This window comes from Maniola hyperantus, chromosome 17, assembly GCF_902806685.2.
Source record: "Maniola hyperantus chromosome 17, iAphHyp1.2, whole genome shotgun sequence".
In the NCBI taxonomy this organism is placed as follows: Eukaryota; Metazoa; Arthropoda; class Insecta; order Lepidoptera; family Nymphalidae; genus Maniola; species Maniola hyperantus.
In genome coordinates, this window is record NC_048552.1 from 5472988 (window position 1) to 5493413 (window position 20426).

A 20426-nucleotide genomic window follows, 5' to 3' on the forward strand; every position below is an offset into this window, starting at 1 on the left:
TGTGCAGTTAGGACGCGAACGCTGTTAATTACAAAAGTTTTCAGAGAAAATAGAGTTTAAGCGAGAACACAGTCGTAGTTAGCGCGAAACTTTTTGATAACTGTGATGCGACATTTAATTCACGGAATTAAAGCTTCTTTATTTTAATTTATAACTAGCTTATGGTCGTGAATTCGTTCGCGTGGACTACACAAATTTCAACCCCCTATTACACCCCCTTAGGGGTTGTGACGTATTATGACGTAGGCATCCGCTAAGAAAGGGTTTTTGAAAATTTAAACTCTAAGGGTGTGAAATAGGGGTTTGAAATGTGTTTAGTCCACGCGGACGAAGTCGCGAGCATAAGCTGGTACATAATAATAGAAAACGTAGGTTTTTATTGATATGGTATTGTAGATATTAATAACTAACATAACATAACTTTATTCGTTCTATCCTATGTATTCTGTTATTAAACAGAAAATAACTCTGTATTTATTATGCGCCTGTTTATACTTTCACTGCTCGGATTATTTAAAATGCGGTCACAATTAAATTCGAAAATCCGCAGCAAAAGTACCTAATGGATGGATAAATTAAAACAAAACGAATAGTTTTTTCGAGTATGTACCTACCTCTCTACCTCTGATCTTTATACGAAAATGATTTAAACTAGCCCAAATTAAAACTTTGCACTGCAAATATTTATGTGACCTAATGTTCCCAACAGATAAAGTACTTTCATCGCTAATTTAAAAGCGAGTTTTATCTCGGAATATGTACCGAAGTTAATTTGATTCAGAAATCATAATGAAATACAATTGAAGATGCAATAAACATCCCAATATTACGAATAACTATTAGGTATTTTTATCTGTGATATGGTATCGAAAGTGGAAATGGATTGAGCCTATACTGGGATCACATTCCTAGAAAGGCTCTGGATTGAAGCCTACTTTTTTGCGTTATTAAACTGGTTACAATCCGTAAACTTAACATTAGATAACTAAATATTATAGTACATAAATGCGATTGAAACCTACTTGAAAAGCACACAGCATGTGTAAAAGAGAAGCTGAAACTCCAAAAAGACTTACTAAAAACTATGTAAAAACATGAAAAACGCATCATGAAAAAAGTAGAAAAGCTCTATAGGGAAAAGGAAAATGGAGAAGGCCAAAACAAACGTACCATGGCGACCCATGGTCATGGTGGAAGCACGGAAGATTGCCCCTTTTACACAGAAGTCGTGATTACCACATTACTAAAATCTCAATTGTTGTAATTGGCTATATTTATGGTACCTACGTATTCATGCTACAAAAGTACATTTTAGCCAATAGAGTAAAGATTGGTCGATTGCGAAAAAGTTGCATCAATCTTTGATAAAATCTCAATTGTTGTGATGTGAGCATTTCAGCCAATAGTGAGAGATTGACAACCAATCAGAGGTAGTTGCGATCTTCAGTAGCTATTAAACTAAAGCGTTAACCGCTGCGGAGGGCAGCGGCTGGACAGCTAAGTACAGTGTAACGATTGCAATCACCTCTAATTGGTTGAAGCTCACTCACTATGGATACAATGCATTGTTTCTACAAGAATACCGTAAATTCACCCAATCACAACAATTGCGATTGGAATAATGATTGATGCAGATTGCAGGTTTTCCGGAAGAAGAAGAAGTGAAGAAGCATGCGCGCTGACAGATAAGGATGAAAATAGAGGCCCTTTATTTTAAAGTTTGAAATGGAAGAGAATATTAATAAGCTCTCTTTAAATTAATTATGATCGTGTTGCGGTTTACTTTGTGATTTGACGGCACCCTGTAAGAGCTTAAGTAACCGCGAAAGCCTTAGGATAATCGACTTAAGTCAAGGTCGAAAAGTTTAAACAATCCCGGCGACCGTCTGCGATGTTAACGCTTGAGATCAATTTTCCGGGTATCTTCACTTTGCAACCCGGATATAACTGTCAACTGCGGGAGTGTTTTATCACATACGACCAAAACTCTAGTCATTTTGCTGTTCTAACTTAGGATAGAGTTGGTACTTGGTAATTTCATGAATAGATAACTTAGAACTCACAAGGATTTAGGTTTTCTATGTACCTAAATTCTTCATGATCAACCCTTTGCCGGCTCACTTCTAAGTATGGGTCTCCTCTTACAATGAGAAGGGTTTGGCTGTAGTCCACCCCGCTGGCCAAGTGCGGATTGGCAGATATGATATTACGTAAATGCTTGGTACATACTAATTTTTTAGTGTAAATACTCGACGTTTTAATTCGTGTAGACGCAACGTAAGGCTTCGCTATGCTCGATGGAGTTGTCTCGTCCAGCATGTCCAGTACGTGCCAGAAAGTAATGAATGACATTTCGACTTTGTAGAGCATTGTCTCTGTCACTCATACCTATATGACGTTTTGTATCTATCTATCTACATTTATGTATCAGACGGATATATAAATGTAGGTACATAAATCGCTATTAATAATGTAGGACATAGATTTTGTCGTTTTAAAAAGTTTCTCTTCAGACATTTTGCGCGTAGGGTCTCGCTTGAGAGCACTTTCAATACAAAAATGACAACAAACACCGAACTGTATTATAAAGCAACCATATAGCAGCCAAGTAATTTTTTAAACCTTTTCTAATGCGAGTTTTTTATTTGTGAGAAATTCTATTGTATTATTTTATTTAGCTTCACTAGATCAATTACGTTTGCTATCGCTTTTATTTCTTTTTGAACCCGCGACAGGCTGAGATGGCAATCGGGGTATGAGGCAGGAGGACGCCCCGCACACCCGCACGTCACATCTTCTATCGTCAGGTGAAAGCGTGTTAAATTAAATTACAAGCTCATCAACAATACGTAATCACAATAAAAGTAAGCTTTATCTAATACCACAAGTTATCGTAAATGTCAAATGTTTCCAGTTTCACTAATTATAACAAAATGTTTTAACACGAGTTATCACCCTCGCTTACCATTGTATTGTAGGTATAATTTAAATGAACTGACGTAACGTAAGCTAGTTGTCTAATCACACTGTGACATATCTACCGGCAAAGCCGTGCCGCCAAGCAATTTAGCGTTCCGGTACGATGCCGTGTAGAAACCAAAGGTGTATGGGTTTAATAAAAACTGCCCCCCCCCCTCCCCTCCGGGGTCCCCGGATGGATGACCCCGGATGGGTTCGAAACTAGTCGGGCTAACGTCGACTACACACGAGTAAAGCCGGGACAGATATTATATTATATATAATGGAAATCACTCACGATAGTTTAAACGCTAAAAAAGCACCCTATAAGACGTTGAAAGCTAGCTAATGAAATTCATAATCTGGGCTGATTACACCTACCGAGTAGTGAAGCGAGACAGTAAAATGTCACTCGGCCGAGACAGTGCTGTGGTAGCCGTTTATACGTATTTCGAAATTGCGCCGAGCACTCGTAAGTGTTTATACCAACCGAGTACTCGGCCGAGGACACTGACTCGCCACTGTACTCGTTAGATGTAATCGTACCATAAGTAAAACACGTGTGGGAGTCTCTTGGCTTATCTTTTCTCGGCAGTAGGTACGAGTAAATATGCGGCGACCCCTCGGGCGATGAAGGAGAACGTTGGTATGGCAAAGGTCCTCACTTGAATGATGTTTATGAGTCTCGAGTTTGTTGTCTTAGCAACAGTAATGAATGAGTGTATTTAGGAGTCTATTTTTCTTTGTTTTTCTATATTTTATGAGGCGTATTGAATGTAGGCTGTTGACTTAAAAAAGACACACATTTCTGAAGAAAAATTATAGCTTTTTGGATGTTTTAGTTATTAGTAAATCTAAATATATAAAAGGAAAAGGTGACTGACTGACTGACTGACTGAATGACTGATCTATCAACGCACAGCTCAAACTACTGGACGGATTGGGCTGACATTTGGCATGCAGATAGCTATTATGACGTAGGCATCCGCTAAGAAAGGATTTTTGAAAATTCTACCCCTAAGGGGGTGAAATAGGGATTTGAAGTTGGGTAGTCCACGCGGACGAAGTCGCGAGCATAAGCTAGTTTAGTTATAAAACGGACGGATGGACGGACGGACGGACGGATGGACAGATGGACGGACGGACGGACAGACAGAAGACAACGAAGTGATCCTGTAACGGAATCCTAAAACCATGTCCGCGCCACGACTCCACCACTTTTTATTTATAAATCGCACTTACAGCCGTACTCAGAGTCGCTAAACGTTACTTTAGATTGAGTTAAAACGAGACAGATTTATGTGTGAGATATATAGCTGTGTCACGTTTTAACTAAACTTAAGTAACGATTAAACGTCTCTTTAATGGCGATTGTCTAATTAATGGCCTATTTATACAGAAAACAAGAAATATTTGTAAGTAATGGCTCCGACGGCGGTTTTGATCTTTTACACAAACAAAACAACTTAATGCTTCAGAGATAACTTACAACGATACTTTAAAGTGCGATTACATTTCTGTTTGTTAAGGCAATTGGGATCGCAATAACAATAACAATTTTGTGAATCGTTGTGTAGCGGCAGATTTATATCTACAAAGGCCTAATCGTTAATCGGGTGTGTGAAATTTCATTACTATTTGGTAGAAATCAAACCAATTTTGCGGGGCAATTTATAATAATGTTTATTTGTAACTTTGTCAGCTAAAGAGTCGAAGATCAGCTAAAACAGGCAAAAATCAGTACCCATATTATGAATGTGAAAGTGTGTTTGTTTGTTGGTTTATTGGTTTGTTGGTTTGTCCTTCATTGATCACGTCGCAACGGAGCAACGGATCAACGTGATTTTGCATGGGTACCTATAGTTAAAGTTTAGTTTTTTATCCCAGGAAATCAAAGAGAAATAAGTGAAATTTTAGATTAAAATAAATAAATGGAGATCTGTCATCTTGGATTCGGAAATGGACGTCGTTTTGGTAATCAGAAACCGAAAACCCTGGAAAAGACACCCATTTCGATTTCTTAAAAATTAAACATGTTTAATTTGAAAATGGACATTGTTTTCGTAATAAGTAGATAATTACCACCCTGAAAAACTTATTTCTGTCTTCATGGACACTGAAAGAAATTTCTTCACCGACCTTCTGATTTTCTCCTGCCAAAAGCGTTTCATTTTAAAATGAAGAATTTTTCATTTCCCAGGTAAACGTTTTGCAGATTTCCAATTCAGTAGGCATAATAATAAATAATCGATAAAGGAAATTAAGTTCTCCCTTTTGAAAGGAGAAAATCAGAAGGAAATTTCTCAGCGAATATTCACGTAGGATTATAGACATGTTTTACCGCGAGCTTATAAGATGGGTGCCCGCAGGCGATAAAAGGCCCCAGCCAGGAGTATGTCAATGTAGGGTTTCTCTTTGAATGGTGTTTACGCGCTTTGAACACATCGTGTCTGCGTGGAAGCGATAAATAATACATAGGTATCTACTATGTAACATAGTACCTACGGCGAGAGCGTTTCCATTTTCCGAACCGATACTGTGGTAAAATATAATAGCTAGTAGGTATCTTCGCTAGGGCAGAATTCCTGAAACTCCTGTTTAGTGGTTGTTTTCATAATGATGTTTTTGGGAGGCTACGCTACGTAGGGATAAGTGGTTGGTGATAGATGTCGATCGATAGAGATCGATGATCGATAGAGTTTCTTTGTGTTATCTGTCGATGAGATTTCGATTGTCAATTTAAAATACCTACGTTGTATAATTTATGTACGCTAGTGTAAATCATAGTACGCGACAGGTCAAGATGGCAATCGGGGTATGAAGCGGGAGGACGCCCCGCTCACCCGCTGTCACCCACGCCACGTTCGCACGCACTGGGTTAGCGCGGGTGAGGGTGTGCGGGGAGTTCCCTCCCCGATTGCCATCTCGATCTGTCGCGTACTATATTATGTACGCTAAGTGTACAGTATTGTATATATTAGTATTTTAGTTTTTATTGATGTTTTGATATAATTTATCGAATTGCAATACCAATTTGGTAATGTTGCCAACACGAACAATGACCTTCGGTGAACGGTCCAAAAAGCCGATTCAACATTATTTTTCCAATTTTATTATACTCAACAAATTGTTAAAAGTTGGCAACACGCCAAAAGTTCTTGCACTCGTTTGAAACAAAAACTCGATTATGGCTAAAATTAAGTTTTTATATTTATCGATTCCTATAGTGAAATTTTATTTATATACTCCGACACGTCTCTTTAATTTATTATATGCATTTCGCTGCATGCACGTCTGGGTTGTTTATAGAGCTCGACAATATAGTATGGCATTTTATAAATGAAAGAAACCACTGACCTTTATTAATACTTGCACGCAGGACCTGCGATTGTCGATCTTTTTTTGAAGCAAATTGATTTTCACCATTCTGGCGCTGCCTGATAGTAGCAGGCAGCGTCACGTGAGCGTATAGGAACTAAGGTAAAAACTTTGATGGTAGAAAACCTTAGGAACTAAATAGTGAGACATCAATTAACATAGTAGGTACACGGTACGCTCGGTGAGACGCTTCGAATCTGTACAAAAATAACTGTAATTTTGTATGGCACACGTCTTCCAGTGCACTTGTATAACATTATGTCCATTTCATTAAAAAAAAACCTACAACCAGTACTCTCATAGTATCTTTTTACTTCTAGATATTAAATAACCTGAGACGCCTTAACTTTTTATATAATTGAAAAACAAAATAGAAGGGGCGCCAAGACAGCGAAAAAATATCTTCGAGGGTTCGTATTTTCTTGAAATTTATGTATCTCAAGAGAGGAGGGAAACCCGAGAGGCACTTAAAAAAAGAGCGGGAGGGATGCAGCTCGGACAATCTATGAATAATTAACTGTGGCGGCAGGTGCAATTGGGTAAAAACGAGCGTCTTAGATGTGAACCCTGTTTGAATATTTTGTATGATGTTTTTCAGAGCTAAAAATATTATGAGATAACGGAAAGGCGGACGAATTTAGAGTATCTATAATAAAAGGTACAATATTTATAAAAAATCCTCCTCATTCTACCTAGGTTTAAATAATGCTATATGTACCTACTGGTGTCGAGTTCGACATCATTTTTGAATTCAATCTTCAGGCCTACCTACTTCTGAAACTCCTATCCTATTATATATAATAACTACATGATGCCCGCGACTTCGTCCGCGTGGATTTAGGTTTTTAAAAATCCCATGGGAACTTTTTGATTTTCCGGCATAAAAAGTAGCCTAAGTCCTTCCCATAGGTGCAAGCTATCTCTGTACTAAATTTCGTCAAAATCGGTTGAATCGGTTGAACGGGCACACCATCGCATTTATAATATTAGTATGAATTATTATACCTACCCCTTGCCTAATCATATACATGCCTATCTATGCCTAGTTACTCGTAAAATCAGCATTAGTGATGTAGTTAGAACTCTCTTCGGTAACTATTTTACCTTTATATTCTTGTCTTACATTCTATAATAGTGGATCCAGGTCACAGGTGTTTATATTTCCAAAACATATCCACGTTTAATTTCAAACGGCCACAATGCCGTAAAACCAATGATATTAGAAGAAAACTTCTAATATCATTGCGTAAAACTATGCATTTCGGAAGCTACCGGTGAACTTTAATATCGCGGCGGACTTAAAATTCAGTACTAAATTAACTTCGTTTACACTAGGTTCAGCGTTTTCGTTTGCCCTAATTTAGCTGTGAGGTCTGTTTCATATGAAATGGAACTATATTCTAGGAAGGTGCGGTCTCGATATTTAATTACTAGCTGATGCCCGCGACTTCGTCCGCTTGGAATTTGGTTTTTAAAAATCCCGTGGGAACCCTTTGATTTTCCGGGTTAAAAAGTAGTCTATGTGTTAATCCAGGGTATAATAAAATGAGGAAATACATATATTGTGTCCACTGGGATTGACAGTGACTACCTTGGCCAACTTTCAACCATGGTAAAAAGAATCTTCTAACCATAGTAATTGTGTTGTCCTCAGATCTTCGAGCACCACTACCACTTCCACCACAACTCGGTAGCGAAGCGGTCGCTGGCGCCAGCACACGAGCACCACGGCCGACTGGAGATGGACGAGCGAGTGCGATGGGCGAGACAACAGCGAGTACTGTCCCGGAAGAAACGGGATTTTCAGACCATACCCGACAGTACCAGTACAGGCAAGTACATACTTTTATTCCTTACGTTAGCTTTACAAATAGCAAGCCGAAATTTTAATTGACAAGATTGTCCGTCGTATTCCGGTCTTTACTATTAGTTAGTCAGAATATATCACAATTTGGTAGCAAAAAGGTTGGTATTACCAGCACAATTATAATAAGAGCACCACGGACGAAGGGTGGGATAGACATGGGTTTGGAATGTCATAAGATCGTCGTTCAGTTCAATATTGGTAGGTAAGTTCAAAGCACTTGAACTAACTTGTGCTAGGAGTAGATTTGATATTTTAGATTTTAACGAGGACATTATTAAATGGCACATATAAGAGTGTTTACATTATTAAAGTCGTGAGTTAATCATGTAAGCTACTTACGTGAGTAAAACTTACATGTGTGATTGCGGCCTATTGAAACAGGGTGTTTTAATAAAGTCTGTAATTTGTTTTAGCTGAAACTAAACCATCGGTGGCGCCCTCAGTGAAAAGAGAGGCCGGCTCGAAACGCGAGCTGCACTCCAGAGTGAAAGGGAGGCCCCGCTCCGCCGACTCCAAGTTCCAATTAAACGATCCCAAGTGGCCGCACATGTGGTACCTGGTACGTTGTTATTTCATTTTACTTTTATTACCTTATAGACTAGCTTTTTCCCGCATTTGAATTTAATTTTTTAATCACCGTAAGAACTCGAGTAAAAAGTACTATCCTTCTACATCCGTCTCCAGAATGCATGCTATACTGTAGCAGTTTTTTTTTTTAAAGAATATTAGCCATGTTAAATGACTAATATTCCCCTTTCCTCTCCAACTAAGCGTCAGGCTTGTGCTAGGAGTAGGTACGACAATAGTGCAACGGGCGGGGTTTGAACCGTCGACCTTTCGGTTTTCAGTCCACTCCTTTATCGGTTGAGCTATTGAGGCTCAGTTTATGTCCATATATCTATATCCGAGCGGTTAAGCCGTGAAAAAATAGATAAAAATTTAGATCCAATTTAGGTCTTCGTTAACTTCTTTCTAACGGTCTACGGACTTACTCTTCGATAACAGATCCGTCGTGTTTGAGCTTATCGATTGATTTGGTCTGGATGGTAGTCTATAGGTAGGTAAACCCAGGGTATGATGATGCAGCAGGAAGATGTTTACAGGAAGTCAGCCGTATAAACGTAGATCCACCGAGTTTATGCTTGTTGCATTTGTTTCGACGAGTAGTTGGTAGGTAGTTACATAATGATCAATTGATCAAGGTCTGATGGTAAAGCTGGAACGTGGTGGGTGACAGGATGACTTATATTATTACTAGCTTATGCTCCTGACTTTGTCCGCGTGGACTACACAAATTTCAAACCCATATTTCACCCTCTTAGGGGTTGAATTTTCAAAAATCCGTTCTTAGCGGATGCCTACGTCGTAATAGGTATCTGCATGCCAAATTTCAGCCCGATCCGTTCAGTAGTTTGAGCTGTGCGGTGATAGATCAGTCAGTCAGTCAGTCAGTCAGTCATTTAGTCACCTTTTCCTTTTATATATTTAGAAGATTATTATCAAACATTTCATATAGGTATCGGGGCTATTTAAATTTAATTTACACTTGCTAATAGGATTGTCACGAAGTGGTTCAGGCACTTTTTGGAATTTTGCTATGAAGGAACCCGAGCAAGCTTCGAAGGAACTAATATTCTTCAGATGTCGCCTCGTCGCGTCGTCGAGCTTAATATTAGTTCCTACTTCGCATCTACTAGATTAAATTCAAATGGATTCTTATGTAGATTTTATTTATATGTAACTTATTTTATGCCCACGACTTCCGCGTGGACTACCCAAATTTCAAAACCCTGTTTTACCCTTTAGGGATTGAATTTTTAAAAATCCTTTCTTAGCGGATATCTACGCCATAATTATGTATATAATATCAGCAAGCAAAATTTTAGCCCGATCAGTTCAGTACATAGTATGAGCTGTGCGTTGCTAGACCAATTAGTCAGTCAGTTAGTCGTCTTTTCCTTTTATACAAATTACAGATATGTTCCAGTAATATTATAATTCCGAAAGTGTATCTGTTTGACTATTTGTTTCTTTATCACTTCTTCAGGCTTCCCTGGTCTTGTGTGGTGGGTGGGGAAACTTAGACTGGGTCAGCCAAGTCAGGCCAGGTAAGTCAGCCTGCCAGTAAAGGACAAAAGTCGCCAATCAATTTAGTGTTCAGCTAGGATGCCGCGTAGAAACCAATAATAGGTTAAGAATTTAGATTGAATTAAGTTAAGATTGAATTAAACTAAAACTGCAATTAAATATATTTTGAAGTTTCTTTGTTTTTTTTTTTTTTTTTTTTTTAAATATTGTAAAATTTTATTTCACATTTTTTTTTAACTAGCCTTATCTAATTACTATATAAATCATGACCGCGTGGAATTATGCCAAGAATACTGGCTGCATTTCCGCGCTGGACAGCCAGGCTGATCCGTTGCGCAAAAAATGAGCCAGCCCTTCTGTCACCAGATGAGGCTATTAATCGCGGTGAAATGTCTCGTAAAAAATTTTTAGCACTAAGACTGCATAGAATATATCACAGTCAATTATTTAGGGCCTATTTGTTGTGGTACTTACCAAAGATAATCTTTACAACCGATTTCAAAAAGTTAGCTTGCATCTTGATCAACATCGGATAGAAAGAGTTTCTACGATATTTTAAAATGCCTAAGTTCATGCAAACAAAGCTACCTAGAATCTAGATAGATAACTATTATAATTAGTTAGGTAGGTACGATAATACGTGCGGTGCGTTGAAGATAAACTATTATAATAATTAAATTTCCTCTTTGAAAAGTTCTAGTCCCAACTAATAGGTAATTTTCCGCCTTATTATATTTTGATGGGAACATTATTCGCCCTTTCACTTGCGACGGCTTTTAATTACATACTCTGAAACATGTATAAATAATGTTTTAAAAGATGAGGTTATACAATGAATAATAATTATCAGAAACTACCATTTACTAACGGCGCTAAATCTATGAAAGTGTCTTAAGCGGTTATAATATAAAAGTACAGCTTAAAACTAAAACTTAATTTTAATTAATAAAGTTTTTACGTACCGTACATTTTTGTTACATGCATATGATGAACTGAATCATTTCTAACCCCGGTGAGATCGCAATCAAGGGCTAATTTCTAACGGAATATAATTTAAGTAAAATAAAAATAAAAATTTGTTGGTAAGGTAACCTATTAAATTAAAGCCGCCGCGCGTACGCAGTTTCATAAGTTCTGTTTAAGCATTTAGTCATAAAAGTTTTTTCTATCACATTACAAGCGGTATTGATAAATTAATTTTTGTTTCACGTCAATTCATTTGGCCCCGATATCATGAACTTTTTCATAAAATAAAACGAAGCATGACATCCATTAACGAAATTAAAACTCCATCCGTATGGCGCTCGAATAATATCTCGATATTCAAGGTCCCTCAATGATAAAATATGAGGGAAATAAATATTGCGTATACAGAAGTATTACACTTATTTTCATATTGAAATATTATATTTCAGTCTCAATAGTAATATTATACGTAAACATTTTTTTAAATAGTTTTGAAAACCCTGCAGCGTACTTTTATCAATATAGTCGATGAGGCGTTTAGGCAGACCAATCCAGTACGCTTAGTATAAGATTTAACGTTTCACCAAACGTTGGTAGAATTCGAGAGTCGAAACACAGTACCGTCAAAGTAAAATGGACTTAAAGAGCCTTGAATTGAAGTCAAAAATTCAATAACACTGATTTTAATTTCACAACGTTTCCGCTTGGAGCGCTGGCTGTAGATGTGTAGACAAACTTGAGCTTTAAAACAAGACAGTTAAGACCCAGTTTACTATAATGCGGAAGGTTTTCGACACTCGAATACTATCAACGTTGGTGAGTCATAAAATCTCGTACTAAGCGTACTGATTCCTGCGAGGTTACAGGAACGAAACGCTAGAGGGAATATACCGACCTTTAGATTTAGAACCTGCGACTTCGCTCACGTGCATTTATGTTTTTGAAAAATCTTTTCTCCTATTTACCTATACCTATAATATGATTCTGTCAGTCAATAGCTAATAATGATAGAACTAAAGCTTGACAAGACCAAAGTTTGCAAAGTTTGGAATGAAGCAAAAAAGCTAAAAAAAAGCTAGAAAAGCTAAAAAAGCTAGAAAAAAGTTTAGCAATAATTATGTTGTATGCGTTGCACTGATTGCCCTGGCGCAGTAGTGAGCGCTGTAATCTTATTAGTGGGAGGTGGTGGGTTTGATTCCCGGCAAGGGAAATTTGGGAATTTATATTTTCTTGTCTCTGGTCTGGTGGGTGGCTTCGGCTGTGGCTAGTTACCGCCCTATCGGCAAACAAGTACCGCCAAGTGATTTAGCGTTACGGTACGAGGCCGTATTGGTTTGATGAAACTGCCAAACTCCTTCCAAGTTAGCCCGCTTCTATTTTAGATTGCATCATCACTTACCATCAGGTGAGATCACAGTCAAGGGCTAACTTGTATCAGAGTAAAAAAAGTTAAACACAATATAGGGTACGGGACCCGGTTTTCGGACAATTAATGGAGTTGCAAAGTTTAACAACTTCAAATTGGTTTGCATTTTTTTTGAAGAATCTTACCCATAGGTAACTAGTTTTATGTCTCTGTCTATTATTCAGATGTTCAAGTTTGGATATAGATGCATATTTTTTGAAAGAGTATTGTAATAATCTATATCTAATCTAATCTAAATAATATATAAATATATAAAAGGATATATAAAAGGAAAAGGTGACTGACTGACTGATCTATCAACGCACAGCTCAAACTACTGGACGGATCGGGCTGAAATTTGGCATGCAGATAGCTATTATGACGTAGGCATCCGCTAAGAAAGGATTTTTGAAAATTCAACCCCTAAGGGGGTGAAATAGGGGTTTGAAATTTGAGTAGTCCACGCGGACGAAGTCGCGAGCATAAGCTAGTAATATATAAAAGAAAAAGGTGACTGACTGACTGACTGACTGACTGATCTATCAACGCACAGCTCAAACTACTGGACGGATCGGGCTGAAATTTGGCATGCAGATAGCTATTATGACGTAGGCATCCGCTAAGAAAGGATTTTTGAAAATTCAACCCCTAAGGGGGTGAAATAGGGGTTTGTAATTTGTGTAGCCCACGCGGACAAAGTCGCGAGCATAAGCTAGTTCTATTTATAAGCATTTTGTAACAGTGGTAGCCGGTAGGTTAGGTGGACGCCAACGGGGGGTCATCCGGAAACAGGCGCAACAACCCTAATAAATATTTTTGTTTTTACAGAACCGAGGAGGTGGTTTGGACATGAACGTGATCCCGGCGTGGCGGGAAGGAGTCACCGGCCGAGGCGTCGTGGTCACCATCCTGGACGACGGCCTCGAAACCGACCATCCAGATTTAGTAGCTAATTATGTAAGTACCTACTTCTATTCTCTTATCTATCCTTAGTAGAGCTGACCGGACCGGACTTTTTGAATGATTACGAGAAAGTACAACAGTAGGTATAGTACGCGACAGGTCGAGATGGCAATCGGGGTATGAGGCGAAGGGACGCCCCGTACACCCGCACGCCACTCGTGCTATCCTGCACCGAGTTAGCGCGGGGACTGTGCGGGTGTGCTGGGTGTCCCCACCCCGATTGCCATCTCGACCTGTCGCTTACTATAGGTAACCCACCTGAAAGATCCGTACCTACTAATTTTACTAATGGCCTAAGAGCCAGCGCATGCCAGACCTTCCTTATTTTATAAAAGCTGAAACGAAAGTTTGTCTGCGTATTGTCCCCAACACGGGGAGGAACGTTTGTTTGAATCATGGTGGATTTGGGAGATAACAGTTAATAAAGGTGTAAAAATCTTACAAAAAGTATAAAGTCTATTTTTTATTTTCTTTAGAATATTATTAGAAATCACGTCATGCATTGCCAGACACTTAGTATGGTGGCAACCCACTGCCAGACACCTTTAAAGTTTAAAACATTATTAAAAAAATAATTAGACCGACCTACTAATTATAAAAATTGATGGGGTTTGTATACCTAAAAGTAATCATATTAATTAGGCCCCTCCATTACCAGTTGATTGACCAATCTCTTATCAGTGTATCAGAAGTTATATTTCCCAAAATTAAAAAAGGCTGAAGCTTTTACTAACTGTAGCTGTGCTTAGGTATACTTCAGGATAAATAGGCGACCTACTAATTAGAAAAATTGATGGGCCCTGTATATAAAAGTGATCAGATTAATTAGGACCATCCATTACCAGTTAATTGACTAGTCTCTTATCAGTCAATCAGATATTATACAGGCAGGAACTAATAACGTAAGTGAACTTCCAATTATACAGGTATCGGTGTAATAGCTTGAAAGCATGCCAGCGCGCGTCTATGCGAGGAATCTATTGGTAATTATATAGCGTGAAATTCTCGCGTTTATATACGTCAATATTATATAGAGTGTATATAGGTCTGCTTCGTAATTACTATCGAAGAAGCGGTGATAGCGTAGTCCTATTCGGGAGGTCGGGGGTTTGATCCTGCGCCCGTACCTCAACTTCTCGGAAATATGTGAGTTTTAAGCAATTAAGTATCACTTGCTTTCACGGTGAAGGAAAACATCGTGAGGTAGCCTGCATGCCTGAGGGTTCTCCATAATGTTCTCAAAGGTTTTCGAAGTCTGCCAATCCACGTTGCGCAAAAAATAAGCCAGCCCTTCTGTCACCAGACGAGGCTATTAATCGCAGTGAAATGTCTCATAAGAATTTTTTAGCACTAATACTACTCATTTTAAATTTCCATTCTCTTCACTTAATCTTCGTCTAATTCTTAGCCACGTTGTCACGTACTTCGTCTTCAATATCATCAAGTATTAATGACAGTAAACGGGACAGATCGCTTTAAGTGCTTTCTGAGAGACACGACAGACGCAGCCAGCTATTTGACCTATTTATTATTTAACTAGGCTATTTCTACATCACCACAGCTGCCTACATTACCATTTAGGTCAAACTTCTTAATATACTCAAGTAAGTAATTAAAGCCGTTTTTTTTTTGGAATTTATTTCGAAACTTCCACTTTGATAAATTAGGAGTAGGTAGGTCGGTACCTTCCTAGTTCCTAACCCAAGTAACATTTTAGGTTTTAGAAAGGTTTTGAAAAGATCCAAGAACCTTATCATAAATGCGAAACTGTGTTTGTTTGATTTATTGGTTTGTCCTTCAATCACGTCGCAACGGATCGACGTGATTTATTGCATGGGTATAGTTAAAGACATGGAGAGTGACATAGGCTACTTTTTATGCCGAGAAATCAAAGCGTTCTCACGGGATCTTTCATAACCTAAATCCACGCGCACGAAGACGCTGGCATTAGCTAGTAGGTAAATATCTTAGGCTATTTGCGATAACAGAAAATGTTTTGAAGTTGTAAGTAGGTACCTTAAGTTTTAGATAAAGTGTAACCATCTCATTGCCCTCATACCAGAGTGAAATACTCATACCGTACATAATACCGAGCATAGTGGATTATTTACTCATTTATTTGTCAAAAAGACCATAGTACCCATTAAAAATAGTTGAGTTTACTAATGTCGTCCAATGTTAAGCTTTTGTTTGGTAAAAAGTTTTGTTTCGAAACCTCTCCTAATGAGTCAACACAAAATCCTGTAGCAAATAAAACAGCTAAAAGCTGACCTTTCAAAGTAGTTGTTTACGTACGCTGTAAACTGGTGGGCAGTTGTCAAAGGAGCTTATTTGTACAAATCTTTTTTCGTTCCCAGTAAAACGGATCGCAAACAACCGATTACAGTCAACCCAATAAAAGTCAGCGAAAATATAGCACAGGACTCTACACTGTAACGCAGACGTCCCATAATAAAACGATCTTATAAAAGTCAAATTTACCGACAAAGCCGGCAAGGCTAAGTGAAATAGCGATCGGTACGATGCTACGTAGAAGCCGATCAGGGGTATGGGTTTAATGAAATTGACATACCCCTTCCAAGTTAGCCCGCTTAGACTAAATCAGCACTTACCACCAGGTGAGATAGCAGTGAAGGGCTAACTTGTATTGGGGTAAAAAGTTAAAGGTAAGTAGAAAAAGCAAACCATACACGCTACGTGCACATAACATATTGCTACTTTAATCCGGCACACTTCAATACAACAATGGTACGGCACAATAGTATTCTTCTCCTGCGTTTAGACGTTGCGTATTAGCGCTGCTTTCTGAATACGCGCCTAGTAACCGCTAGAGAAGATTAGAACATCATTGAGTGAACACGCGCTGAAGTAGACCGACCGCTAGGCGTTGAGTCAGCGTAAACGGATACTGCGTTCTCACTGTGTAGATAAGCCAGCCGTCGGATAAAAATGGGTCGTCTGCGTTACATCGTATACAAGAGCGTTCAATAAATAACCAGGCGTCCTAGCTCGGAAGTCGGGGGTGACAGTCATGAACAAAGTCGCTCAAGCAGTCAAGCTGAATTGCAATTTGTGCAGATTTAGTGGACGTCGGGAAATACAGCTGCTACGAGGCTCGCATTGTCATGGAAGATACTAGGCACTAGTATCTACTACTCGTACGTGGACGGATACTTATATCGTGTCTTTTCTTTCTTTGGGGTGTTTACTGTTATATATATTAAGTCGTATTATAATAGATGAGTTATATAAGTAAGGTAAGTATAATATAATAGCTATTTTAGGTAGTAGATTAGGTTTACGGAAATAGTAGGTAGGTATAAAGATGGGCGTTATTGGCTATTTACGGCAACGGTTAATCAACAGTTACTTAGTTTCAATACCGATATTGTTAACCGTTGCTGAATATCGGTATCAGAGTTGTGTTTCAACTAATTTAATATGCGCAACGCGCAGCGGTTTCCGTAGTAGTAACTAAGCTAGCTGCCGTATCAATACCGTCTGTATAGCTAGCGCGCGCATATTCACTAAAATAAAACCAATTTTACTTTCATGAATATCGTGAAGTAATCACAACCTTAAGTTCATAGCAGTAAAGTTTAATTTGATCATTGACATAGGTCAAACTATAGTGGACGCCTGCACGAATAGTTTGCCACAGTCCAGTTAACCAAGAACATTTCATAAAGATTGATAAACCAAAGAGGACCTTATCTCTATTACTCTAAGGCTAACTGTATTTAGAATGATAGATCAAAGTGTAATGGACAAGTACTTGTACAGTTAAGCCTTAGCGTAATAGAGATAAGGTCGGCTTTGGTTTACCAAGTTCTTAGTTACTAAGCCGGTAGCCAATAACCGCTCCTTCTCAGCTTTCAGTGAAAGAAAGAAAGAGAAGGCATAATTATTGCGTTTCTAGTTACCCAAAAACCAAACAATGCATTGTCGGTTGCCAGTTGGCAGTGTTGCGTTGTCAGGTGGTTCGTCATAGATGATAACTGAAAACCGTTGCTAGCTACGACAATAACGCTATGGTACGCTATAGGCACGGCAGCGGTTTTCAGTTAAGTTAAGCTATAGCGGACACATGTCTAGGTAGGTATAGGTATCACCGAAATGTGTTTGTAAACGCATGGTTTCGAATTCATTATACAGGTAAGAGGCACAAATATGTAATGTAAAAATCGTCATATTTTTGCTACAAAAAGTGGGAGAAAATAACTGAAAAGGATGATATTTTAGGATTTAGGGATTGTGACTTGGAATACCAAAATCACATTTGGTTGAGAAATGAAGCAATATTGTAGAAAACGATGATCAGCTAGATATTAAGAAGTTTAGTAAGAAGTACCAATTAATTAAACTATTCATCCATACTTAAAATTATAAATGCGAAAGTGTGTCTGTCTGCTAGCTTTTCATGGCCCAGCAGTTTAACCGATTTTGATCAAATTTGGTAGAGTTAGCTTACATCCCGGGGAAGGACATAAAGGCTCCTTTTTATCCCGGAAAATTAAAGAGTTTCCACGGAATTTTTAAAAAGCCTAAATCCACGCGTACGAAGTCGCGGGCGTCATCTAGTTACTTATAATATTGATTCTTCCTACAATTGTTATTTACTATGCCACGGCCATACGATAAAGCTGCGCTGTTTTGGAAACCTTTCTTTCAGATAATGCCAACGTCTGACTACACAATGAACTCTGAAAACTTCTCTGAAACTAAATCCAATGAAAAATTGCTATCTACTGATCTCCAGCCGAGCAATGCGAGTCACAGTTGAATCCTAGCCAACCGGTTTGCTTTGAAACCTTAAAGCTAAGATTGTGACATTAACATTTTATGATGCTAGCTGATGCCCGCGACTTCGTACGCGTGGATTTAGGTTTTTAAAAAATGCCGTGGGAACTCTTTGAATTCCCGAGATAAAAGGTAGACTATGTAACTCTCCAGTACGCGTAGTACAAGATTTTACGTCTCACCAAACCAAACCAAATTCGAGAGTCGAAATACTTCCGTGTTACAGTAAACTGGATCTTAAATGCCTTGTTTTAAAGCTCGAGTTTGTCTACACCTCTACAGCCAGCGCTCCAAGCGGAAACATTGCGAAATTAAAATCAGTGGCATTTAATATTTGACTTCAATTCAAGGCTGTTTAGGTCCATTTTACTGTAACGCGGAAGTATTTCGACTCTCGAATTTGGTTTCGTCTGGTGAGACGTAAAATCTTGTACTACGAGTACAGGTCTTTAACTATACTCATGCAAAAAATCACGTCTATCCGTTGCTCCGTTGCGACATGATTGAAGGACAAACCAACAAAAACACTTTCGCATTCATAGTAGGGGTACTGATATACTTTTACGAAAACGATACAATATGTGGTGTACTTACCTATTATGCCCTAAATTATGATGATAGGTATTTTTTGAATTTCCTCATTTCTCTTGAAATTAAGCCAATGAAAAATGTAGCGGAACTATTCGAGTCACAATTGAATCCTAGCCAACCGGGTTTTGTAGTCATTTATAGCTTAGATAGTGCCATATTTCACGTGATTAACGTATCCCCGAAACGATATGGCGTGTGTTTAGAGCGGTGTTTAAACCGCTTTGTAACTTTCCAGTGCGACATTAACGAACAAAGGCGGCCGAGTTTGAAATTACACGATTCATCTCTCGCTGGGCTTTTATCTGTACACTTGTAGGCTTAGCACGAGATTTCTCATCTCGAAAACGTTGGTAGATTTCGAGTATCCTCTAGTACTTCATAAAAAATAGACGTAAACAGTAAGCACCTATCTTTTAAAGTTCGAGTTCATCCATACGTAAATACAGTTAGCTAGTATTAGTATCAGATTCGTCATTCAATATTTATTATTAAGAAAAATGTTTTTAGTTAGGTAGTGTTTGCTGTTTCATACGTTCTTGTTGCCTTCAAAACCGTCACTTACCGAAGTGACACGCCAGGGGAAACCAATTGTGCTATCAATTACTATCACTAGATAAGACCGCCTTTGCACCCTGGTTTTTTTGTTTATATTCTGTGTTTTGTTGTAATAAAGCTTCTACTACTATTACTCTTACACAAACCCCCTAAGCGGAAACCAAGAGTATGTAGCGCGGAGCCCTAGGGCCCAAAGCCAAAAATGGCAGGCCATAGCCGGCAAAATACTAAATGTCTTTATTAGCACTTGCAAGATTGAGACAATCTGTTAGTGTAAGAGTCATTACAATTATTGGTCCACGCGTTTAGCGTCTAAAGCGCTACAAAGGAACAAACAAACATAAATAGATTGATGAACACATAACCACTCCTTTGCTTTGCGCAGTCGGGTGAAAATAAACGACTTTAAAACAAGTTTTAATCCATCATAGATACTCTAACATTACAGTGTTTCGATCTACGATGTCGTGAGCAAACTTGTACTAAGAATAATGTGCGCCCCTGTACGTTCGGAAAAACCGGGTAATTAGGCCAGTGGGCATTACGATATGTGCTGAGGCTCAAATGGCTGCATAAACGGCCTTTTATCTTTTAGGGCCAGGCTATCTATCTGTCGGGCTTTTAATCCGAGTTGGCTATAGGCTAGTATGTTAGTGTCACGTCCAGTGAAATAGAGCATTAAACAGTATTATAGTGTTACTAGATGATGCCCACGGATTCGCCCGCGTGGATTTAGGTTTTTAAAAATCCCGTGGGAATTCTTTGATTTTCTGGGATCAAAAGTAGCCTGTGTCCTTGCCCGGGAAGCAAGCTATCTCTACATAGGCTACTTTTATCCCGGTAAATCAAGATGTT

At 38.5% G+C, this 20426-nt stretch overlaps 2 protein-coding genes across 9 annotated transcripts in view; one reads left to right on the top strand and one right to left on the bottom strand.

Annotated features, from left to right (window-relative positions):
• Positions 1 to 20426, bottom strand: part of LOC117990245 (chromatin assembly factor 1 subunit A-like) — a 457923-nt gene that overhangs the window by 169725 nt on the left and 267772 nt on the right. The window lies entirely within an intron of this gene.
• Fur1 (Furin 1) overlaps positions 1 to 20426 on the top strand; it is a 200561-nt gene that overhangs the window by 140649 nt on the left and 39486 nt on the right. For all 7 annotated transcript variants that reach the window (XM_069504226.1, XM_069504229.1, XM_034977368.2 and 4 more), the window contains exons 3-5: positions 7991 to 8168; positions 8617 to 8762; positions 13491 to 13619. In XM_069504226.1, coding sequence (XP_069360327.1) covers positions 7991 to 8168; positions 8617 to 8762; positions 13491 to 13619 — 453 coding nt within the window. The remainder of the gene's footprint in view (positions 1 to 7990; positions 8169 to 8616; positions 8763 to 13490; positions 13620 to 20426) is intronic.